This window comes from Lygodium microphyllum, chromosome 21 (genome assembly GCF_053477565.2).
Source record: "Lygodium microphyllum isolate KBCC chromosome 21, Lygodium_microphyllum_v1.1.10, whole genome shotgun sequence".
NCBI lineage: Eukaryota > Viridiplantae > Streptophyta > Polypodiopsida > Schizaeales > Lygodiaceae > Lygodium > Lygodium microphyllum.
In genome coordinates, this window is record NC_141155.1 from 78,742,251 (window position 1) to 78,753,301 (window position 11,051).

Genomic DNA, 11,051 nt, shown 5'->3' on the forward strand with positions numbered 1-11,051 from the left:
ACCAAGTACAACTTGCTTTTGCTACATAATTTTCAGTCTTTGAATATTGATATGACCATTGCGCTTGTGCTAGATTTCTACATCCTGAATTGCTCCATTATCATGGGTAAACATGGTTGCTTTCAATTCAGGGATAGATGCATCCAAGGCAAACATTCTACCATCTCTCTTGCCTTTAGCAATCAATTTGTAGCCATTTCCATACTCCTCAATAAAGCAATCATCTCTAATCTGACTTGTAGATTCTGTTTTTCCATCTGTCCAATCGACAATAAATTTTTAGTAATATAAGGCACATGTAGTACAACATATAGACTCTTCTTTCTGCCATCAAGCATGACTAGCGGAACCATACCTATATGCTTAATATCATGATGTGTGTCATCATCAGTGCGTACATGTCCATGGGAACATGTTGTCAACTCATCAAACCACTCACCATGCGGAGTCATATAATTAGATGCTCTTGAGTCTATATACCACTTTTCATCCTTGCCTTGCTTAGATGTATTCTTAGAAACATGTTGTATAGCAAATAGCCTATCTCCCTAATCATCATATGTACCACTTGAAGATGCATAATTTCCATGTTGTTTGCCTTTTGCCTTCATATTTGCTTGCTTTTTATGACAGTCCTTTGTTATGTGTCCATATCTTCCACAATAATGATAGTCTTTATCCCTCTTAGACATGCTCATGTGACTGCCAAGAGCCACCTCTATCTCTAGGTGATCTCCCCCTACCTCTAAAAGATCCAAATCCTCGCTATCCTTGCACATTCAAGCTTTTCCATGCACTCTATTGTTGCTATCCATATGTATTCTGAGTGTCCCCACATGACCTCGAAAAGATCCATGAGCTTGGTGACCACCTCTAGCTCATTGACTAGAATAAAAGATAGTATCTTTGCTGCTCTAAGAGGTACTTGAACATGTATTCAAGCCAAGCTTGACTTCCTCATGTAGCAACAATGCAAGTAATTCATCCCAGTTAGTGGGATCTGCTCTAACATAAATCAAAGTATCAAATGCTTTGTACTCCTTGCCTAGTCCATTCAATGTAACTACAATCATGTCATCCTGTGAGACTTTGGAACCAATAGTAGCAAGATGATTTGCTATGGTTTTTATCTCTGTCGTATAAGCTTGAATGCTCTTGCCATTTCTAGACATATTATTGAACTATTGCTTTAGTTGTATCTTCCTTGCATAAGTAACATTACCATAATTCTTCATGAGAATATCCCAAGCATCTTTTGGGGATTGACAGCTTGTCAGTTTGCATAGCCATCGCATCATAATTGCATAAAGAGAATCAATGTAGCACTTGCTCTTTCCAACCATTGTCGATGAGCTCTCTGCTGATCATGAGTTAGATTCCGTTCAGGTTAGTTCAGGTTTTGCTTCAACCCTCGTACACAGAAATCCAAGTAGCCTCTGTCAATCAAGAAATTTTACATCCTAAACTTCCATAAAGCAAAAGTTTTATTAGCAATCTTCTCTCCCACAATTTGAGTGATATTATTAGTACATGTAGCATTTGCTATATTTGTAGCTAAAAGTATTCAATGCTTATGCAACCTGTCAATGCCTGACTTCTTGCAGTCCAATGTATCTTTTCACTACTTAAAATGCTTTCATAACATTCAAGAAACTCATATACATGTATAGATACCTTGTATGTAGATCAACCCAGCTCAACTAACATGTAGCAAACATCAATTCTTAAATGAGAATCCTAGAAACTTCGTTCAAGTTGCATAGATGGGTCACTATTCTACCAGGATAGTTTCATCCCAAGAGTTTATGATAGTAAAAACTCTGCAATAACCAATGATTTCTCAGCATAGATGCATGTCAAACATCTCTAGCCATTTTTTCTAACATTTGGTGGGGGGGGGGGGGGTAGCATTGCATGTATATCTCATTGAGTGCATGCAGTTCATGTAGTTATGTCTCAATATTTAGTGACAGACAACAGTCTGAAATAACCAGCTGTGAAATCTTATGCTAAAACAAATATATTCTTAGTTCAAAATAGTCTCAAACCATAGTATGCATGTACCACAATATCTGGGAGTCAATACATGGCCATAGAAGCATCAATTCTTGTCTCATCGTCTAATGATAGTACCAAATACAATTCTCACATACTGTAAAAAACCACCACTAACTAGTAATAAACCAACCTATATCTATGCATTCAAAGTTCATTACACTCCACAGACCATCTTACATTCATGGAGCAATATCTAGGCATTTATGGGTACCAACCAAGCTTTAGTGAGCTTTAAGAAATCAAGTATAGGCTGTCATTATTTCATAATAGCACCTTGTCTAAAAATTCATCTTCAAAACTTAGTTTTAGCTCCTCCTAATCATGCCCAAACACATTTGACTGAAGCTGTGCTCCACTGTCAAACATCCCATGAAGTTAAGTATTCCAAATCCAAGCATTTTATAGATGAAGCATGTTTGTCATTCACTTAAACAAATGCACACAATTTATGGGCAAGTAACGCTAATCTGGGTTGAGATAAATCTACTGCTATTCATGGGCTCATTATTAAGCATTTAATAATGACTTACATGCTAAACAATAGGCTTCATATGATGCTCCATAATTCCAAGTATCATTCCAAGTGCAATCACCACACTTCAAGTTTCATCAGTATGATAACAATTAGATAACAACTATGCTGTCTCACGTAGTGAATGAGCGGGCACAACTTTGTAGTAGTCACACTGAATGCATGCTAATCATGCTGACCACTAAGGCATGCTCCCAAGCTCCAATATATGTCACAAATCCTTTCTATCAAGCCTCAATGGGCTCATGCAAACATGGACTTCATTTTAAAAAAACTGATACATACCCTTTAAATATTTGTTATGACTGCAAATGTCTTCCTGCAGAGATTCACACTCCTGCTTCTGTAACCAGCAATCCAAGATCCTAGGCTCACTGGGTTTCATACTTCATGGCTCTGATAGCATGCCAAAGTTTAGAGAGAGAGAGAGAATCCCACACACAAAGAGTAGGGTACTCTCATGTTCTTCACCTTCATTATTCAAAACCCACTAGACTAAAGTCTAGTCATATACTACATAATAGTCTAAGACATTAACTAACTATGTCACTAACTATGGTTGAGTCTCCAACTCATTTATTACAATGCACATGGCAAATGATGATAGCTAAGACTACAACTGTCAAGATAGAGTCGGTGACAATGATCATGAGCTTGAATCTCAACACATACAAGTCAAGAGACCGACCAATGTCCAGGCTCACACATGGCTTCTCCTCATAATGGGGGCCTTACAACTTTGAGAACCATGGATCATTGGTGGTACCTTACGAGGGTAGGGTATTGAGTATATGTAACACCCCCCTCAATATCCACCCATAGGTGACCTAATTCCTTGGCCCAATGTTGAGTCTCTGAAGATGAACTTAAACAAGATCTTTTGAGAGTACTTTGGTGAAGGTATCTGCTCCATTCTCCTCTATTGGATAGTAGTCTAGCTCCATTATCCCATCCTTGATCAAATCACACACATTGTGATATTGGATATCTATATGTTTTGTGCATGCATGAAACATTGGATTCTTAGCAATGTCAATGCAACTCTAATTGGTCACACCTTAGCACATTCAAGTCTTCATCCTACACTCCCATATGCCATAAGATCCTCCTTAACCATATTGCTTCACATGCAGCAAAACAAGTTGCCTTGTACTCTACTTTGATAGAAGACAATGCCATTGTTGGTTGCTTCTTACTGACTAAGAGAAAATTTATGAACCGAAAGAAAAAAAATAATAATAAAAATTGACTTCCCAAAATCATTGTCTCCTACCTAATCTAAGTCATAGTACCCCATAAGAGAAGTACCGAAATTGTATGTGATACCATAGTCAAGAGTTTCCTTCAATTATCTGAGCACTCGCATCCCAACCTTCCAATGACTCTCACGGGGTTGGTTTGAGAACCTGCTCAAAAATCCAACAGCAAAACTAATATTTGGCCTAGTGTTGCACAAGTAGATCAAGCTACTGACCAACCTCTTGTACCTCCCAATGTTTACTAGTGCTGATGTATCCTCAATGTATAACTTTGCATTGACCTCTATAGGTGTAGCTATCTCCATAAACTTAGTCATACTAAATGCTTTCAAGATCTCCCATGTATACTTCTTTTGAGAGATGAAGATCTTTCCTGGCTCTTTCTAGACTTCAATTCCCAAACAATAGTGCAACAAGGCCCAGATTTTCATTTCAAACTTGGAGCTCAAAGCCTTTTGAGTTTGGTTGATCATATCTTCATAGTCACCTATAATAAGAAGGTTATCCACATATAGGACAATAACTACAAAATTTTCACTATCCCTATAGACATACAAGTTAGTATTTGAGGTACATCTTTTAAATTTTAAGCTTTAAAAAAACTTATCTATTTGCTGGTACCATGCTCTAGGAGCTTGTTTCAACCCATACAATGCCTTCTTCAGCTTACACACTTTATTCTTAGAATGGGGGGCCTCAAACCTTGGTGGTTGAACCATTACATCTCCTCCTTGAGTTCACCATTCAAGAATGTTGATTTAACATCCATTTGGTAAATTGTGCACTTATTATGGGTGGTTACTACAAGTATGTGCAAATAGTGGTCATTTTGGCAATTGGAGCAAATGAATCTTGAAAATCAAACCCTTCAACCTATGAAAATCCCTATGCAACCAGTCTAGCTTTGTGCTTTTCTAAGGTTCCATTAGCCTTGTACTTCACCTCAATAAGTGCTTCTTCTAAGTCAGTTGGATCTTTTACTTCTCTTATAATCTCAACTACCATCCCTATTGACTATGTGAGTAGAAGCCCTTCTTTGCTCCTCTATTCTCTAAGATCTCCTTGGTCCATCTATCTTCTCCTCAACAAATTTAGGCATATATTTATTTTGGTCATAGAGTTGCTTTACCCATCGCAGCAATGACTTTTTTGGTGGTGTGATGTTAGGTTGGTGAACTTTCTCTACATCATCTATTGGGATAGGTTTATAGTGGACTACTTATTTGCTTGATGGATAAAGTGGAAGAACTTGCCTTCTCCTCTTCCACTGTATGTGGCTGCTCCTTGAATACCACATCATGGCTTGCTATGTTCTTCTTTGCCTCTTGGTCATACAATTCGTAAACCTTTTTCTCATCACTGTAACCCAAGAAGATACATTTTCTACTTTTTGGTTTTCACTTGTTTCTTTTTGCATCACGAATATGTACATAACATTCACATCCAAAAGTTCTAAAATGTGAGATAGATGATTTCTTACTAGTGTAAGCCTCATGAGGTGTTTTTCCCTTGAGAGCCTTTGTGTAGCTCCAATTGAGAATGTAGACTGCACTATTTATAGGTTTGGCTCGAAAATGGTTTTATAATCCCTTGCTTTTTAGCATGCACCTTGCCACTCCACAATGGTGCAATTCCTACGTTCCACAACATTGTTCTATTGAGGTGTATGAGGCATCGTTGATTGATGCTTGATCCCTTTGCTCTTGTAAAAGTTGTGAAACTCCTTTGAGTTGAACTCACCACCACCATTTGTTCTAAATTTCTTCACACTTTTTCCTATTTTATTCTCAACAAGTTTTAGCCATTCTTTAAACTTACCAAAAACTTGAGCCTTATCATGAAGAAAGTACACCCACAGCTTCCTACTCTAGTCATCGACAATCAACATGAAATAAGAAGATCCTCCTAAGGCTTGTGTAGGCATCTTACCGCACAAGTCAATATGTACCAACTCTAGAGGAGCATTTGCTCTATTCTTGCTTTCTTGTGGAAATGCCTTTCTCTGTTGCTTGCCCATCATACAAGCTTCACATGGTTCTTTCAATTCAGTATAACTACAAGTAGGTGAGCAACCATACCTTACTTATGCATCTCCTTCAAAACTGCAAATCGAATGTGTCCAAACCTTTCATGCCAAAGCTTACTTCTACCCACTCTAGTGGTGCTTGTAAGAGCACTTAGCTCATATATGTTGTTCATCATTTCTCCTTTGCCAACAACTTTGCCAGTACTATTAAGAATTTTTGCACCTATCTTATTGAATCTCACTTCATGACTAAGATCTGTTATGATAGTTGATAACAATTTCTCCTAATTTTTGGAATATACAACACATTTGAAAGATTTTTTACTTTACCATTTGCAGCAACAAAGGAAATAGTACATGTGCCCATAGCAAGGTATTTTGCATCATTTTCAACTATCTCAGTGATGATTCTTATAGAGGCTGCATAGAACTATAAAGGCCTTTCTTGTTAGTCATGTGATGGGATGCACCACCATTCAACACCCATGAATCAGTGGTAGATTCTTCTTGTGTCAAGGAACACACTTCCTTGATGGTTGCCATGCATAACTCTAGCTAATACAATATTAGTGAGTTTGGGAATCTTCCAATTCCCATTTTTTGAATATTAAAAAGGTGGCACCCAGATAACATGCCCAAAATTTTCTCAAAACCACATGATGTGACCTATCATTGGAAAGCACTTGAAAAATAGAATCTATTGAGCTATAGAGCGCTCGATTTGGAGTTATAGTGTTCAAGTTATGACAAATCCAAAGATTTGACCACGTGTCCCAAACTTGTGGGAAATTCCCATATCCCCCAATATGGTGTTAGCTCTACTTCAGCTGTGTTGGCTGTCTCCTTTCCCTTACCCTTTAGGATACCATTCTTTCCATCTACCTTCTCGACACGACAATCTGCAATTGCATGTCCTTTCTTCTTGTAGTAGAAACACTCTTCTTGAAATTTCTATACCACCCTTCTTCTTTTTGTCACCATCATTTTTGCTGAAGGAGCCACCTTTTGCCATTTGCATTGGCATTGCCTTTTGCATTCGCAGAGAATACAACATCTTCACGACTACTTCCTTATCGGGCTTTCAGCCTCAACTCTTCCTCCATTAATAATGCACAAAACTCCTTAAAACTCAAAATGTGAGGTTTCACTTGAGTATTAAGGGCAGTCACCAATCCATCAAACTTTGGTGGACAAATCTAAAGACACCTTGAGCTCACCCCTCACTAGTCTTTTGTATCACAATGCTAGCCATTTGGTCCCACAAATTCTTAATCCAAGTGATGAATGCTTCAGTAGTCTCTCCTTCAGAAAATTTATCTGCTATTAGTTAATTCTCTAGGTTTTGAATCCTTGTTTGATTTCATGTTTCTGTGACTTCTAGTACAATCCATGCTTCTTATGCCTTGGTTGTATGCTAAATCAAAGTAAAAACACTATCAGAACAGCTTGTATCTAAGGCACATAGTACATCTGCATTCTTTCATTTCCAAGCTCGTAGAAGATCTACATTTTGGAGAAATCACCACACTCGAATTTGATGGGTTGGGGGTTGGTTGTGGTTCTGGGTCCCCAACACCATCTCCAAGAGCTCATAAGAATCAAGGATTGTAGTGATTTTGAACTTCCACAAAGTATAGCTTGTACTATCTAACTTGCCTTTGATGAATGTTGATGGATGAATCCTTAGTGTTTGAATACCTCATATAGTAGCACTACCTCCAAAATTACTTCCTGATGTACGAAAACCATTTGTGGAAGTTGACATCACTCCTCCTTGCTATTGAAGCATTTGCCTCTCATATACTCTTCGGTCCCTAGAGGCCCTCCTTGGGCTCTGATACAATGTAAAAATTATATGGTGGAGCGAATAGAATTTGAGCAAGAGATAGAGAAAGAGAGTGCACAACAGATAAGTGAGAAACGAAAATTTCTTTAACTCCAAACAAGTTGATGCAAAGATAGCTCTATCCACTCGTGCACTTCCAATGTGAACTTAGATGGTGATCTAGACAGAAGATAGGTGAAGAGCTTAAGGCTAGCTAAAATAACTCTGATTAGGTGAAAGGATGGATCATGAAAGCTGTGAAGGGATCTAACTTTTATAGCCTATGAAGGAAGCCATGATAAATGACCTTCCATATGCACATGTGTCTGTTGACCTTCCATGTGCACATGTGTCTGTGACCTTTCATGTGCACATGTGTTTGTTGACCTTCCATGTATACCTCCACTAGTTGGTTAGAGAATATTCTGAGGAATATTCCCAATCCCTAACCAAGGGCTACTTCCACAGCCCTAGGACCCAAAATTGGGATCCTTGATAATTTTCTTACCCCGCAACTCGATGCAATGTGCCTTGAGTTGCGACCAACTTTAACTATGTCTAACCCAAAGGCTACAGTCACCTTTTAGCCATCTGGTCATATAGACCTCATCTGGCATACAAGTCAATACCCACAAATGTATAGGCTCACGCACAGCTTCTCCTCATAATGGGAGTCTTACAAACTTGAGCACCATGGATCATTGGTGGCATCTTACGAGGGTAGGGCATTGAGCATATCTAACACATTCTTTGCGACATATTTATGTGTGATATTGAATATGTAATCTTCTATCTAGACCCCCGACAACCTCATTGGTGGTATGTTATTCCATCAACACCTTGGAGCGATCGAGTGTATGATGAAAGAAATGTCCCTAGCATGGATGAGGAGAGTATGTAGGTAGAGGAGTCGATATATTACGGGGGGTGGAGGACGAGGAGAGCTTGGAGCTGCATGTGGAGGAGAGAAGTATGAGTAATGTAGATGAAGAGATAGTACATTGGCTTGTGACTTATCGTGTGTGTGTGTGTATATACATACACACATTTATAATTTTATATATATATATATATATAAAAGAAAGATGTTTATGTGGCTCTTGCTTGCCGATTGGTTTATACATATGGAAGGGAGACACCATAGCCTCGGAAAGTAAAAGAGAATGTAAAAGGGCATGACAACAATTGACCAACAAGAGTGAGAATGTACTATCTTTTAGGTGAGCAACTCGTGAGCAATCATAAGCCATCTTTCTCCCATTCGCCTAAGAGGTTGTCATTCATCATTATATTTCACCCAACATGTGAGCTTGTTATTGAGACTTGGACTTAGGATGAATTTAGCAAATCAATTGCATGTCATGATTTAACCCATAGCAAGTAACATTCTTCTACCACATGCATGTCACACTAGGTCTGCATTAGGTATTCATCGTATACATGTCTTGCAATAGCCTTGTGTTGATTGGCTATGAGCAATATAGATAGCAATGGTAAGGAGAAGGGAGGTGAAAGCTAAGCTCAATTAATCTAATAAGTATCAACAGTATTGGACAATATGGATAACAATTGTAAGGAGTGTTCATAACAAGGGTAAGGAATGTTTGAAAGTGAACCGGCGTGTGCACTTTGTGTTTAGAGAAGTTCACTACAAAAGAATGAGGCTATCTAGGTATATTGTTGTGGAACCAAAGGGGGGGTTTGTTGTTGTTAGGAGATTAGACAATAACCATATGCGAGGAGGGTAGTTGTGGCTATGACAAGTATAGAGGGTGCGAGGGATGCTTGGTGCGATGATGGAAGGCGATGGCCATGATGCACGGGTACCGAGGGAACTGTGGGGCTGAAAGACCGAGGGGACCTATAATAAGGATAAGGGCTCAAAGCAGGTGTACTCGAGGGAACTCTAGCATTCAGTAAAGCTGGAGCAGGGCTCGGAGCCGCTGTGACGACGGAGGGCGCGGGCGCCGGTGGCGCACCGGCAGGCGGAGGTGACGGACTGGCAGGTGGCGGTGGGGGCAGGACCTGGACGTCCAGTTTCTGGCCGGCCGCGCAGTGGCCGGGCACCCCGCATATGAAGTACCACATCCCCGTCCGGTCCAGGTGGATGTTCGTCTTGCCGCTCCCGAAGCTCGCCTGCGCCGTCGATGTGTTGCACGCGTCGTAATCCTGCTCGCCGACCTCCATCACATCGTGCAGGCGCGCGTCGTATTTGAAGACTGCGATCCGATCAAACAGAAAATCAACGACACAGATTCAAAGGTTTGCTTGCGGCAATATTCAGACCTTAGTACTGTTTTACACCTTAATCTCACGGCAGCTTTCAGACCTTAATACTGTGAAATCCGAAGGATAAGACCTACTGGAGCTTATCCACAGCTGCTTATAACAGATCTGCGCCATGATTTTGCGCATGAAATCATGAAGGTCTAGACGTTAGCATCACGTAAATCGTGCAGCAATATTTAACAAAGGTCCGGACCATAGTCACCATGTACGACCTTCACAGCTGCACAGCCCTTAACGCCCAGATCTTAATAGGATCAACCTTAATCTTTCATTGATATTTAGACCTTATGGTCTAGATCTTAATAGTATAGACCTTACTCTTTCACTAATATTTAGACCTTGGTATTATATGATCGACTCACTCACCTAGAACGTCGCCAACCACGAAGCTCAGCCCAGCCGCCCACGTGCTGTAATTGACGCTTCCGACGGCTGGTATCGTCCAGCCGACGCCATTACCCACACTATACTGTGCGGCCTGAGCTTGATTGACATGTGAGACCAGTACTGCACTGATCAGAAGCTGCAAAGCGAGACCGATGAAGAATATGAAGCTGCTGATGCTGCCGATCCAAGAGAAACAAGCAGCAGCAGCAGCAAGACCCATACTTTACAAAAATCAGGGGAACCCGCGGATGTGTTGCCTTGCGTGAACACTAGAGCACAGCTATCATGATGACAAGAGCATTATACATTACATTTTGTGTCGCTGATATGAGAAAAGCTGGAAAGGCGCAGCGAGAGTGGGGGACAGGTGAGCATGCTTGCATGACTAACACACTCAATGGGCACCGCCCACCTTGTGGCCCGCCAACTCTCTCTCTCTCTCTCTCTCTCTCTCTCTCCCCGGGCCTTGATATTGTCTTGTAATCTACTAGAAAGGACCCTCGTGTGTTACAACTCCCAACATTCCTTAACTTGTACATCCAACTTTTGCCTGCATTTCTTAAGCCCACCACCTTATTTCCCTATATCGAGATGGGAAGTTTGTTCAAATGGCATGCATGGGAAAACGGATAAATAAAGGGCTTTAGAGCTATTATTCAAGGGGCGTCCTCCCCC

At 40.2% G+C, this 11,051-nt stretch overlaps 1 protein-coding gene across 1 annotated transcript; it reads right to left on the bottom strand.

The window, feature by feature from the left end:
• Window positions 1-8,941: 8,941 nt before the first annotated feature.
• On the bottom strand, window positions 8,942-10,658 carry LOC148018186 (uncharacterized). The gene is made up of 2 exons (XM_087661603.1): window positions 10,356-10,658; window positions 8,942-9,919 (listed from the first exon to the last, which is right to left on the bottom strand). Exons 1-2 carry the CDS (start codon window positions 10,594-10,596, stop codon window positions 9,411-9,413), a joined length of 750 nt encoding a protein of 249 aa, XP_087517729.1. The 5' UTR covers window positions 10,597-10,658; the 3' UTR covers window positions 8,942-9,410.
• Window positions 10,659-11,051: the final 393 nt, after the last annotated feature.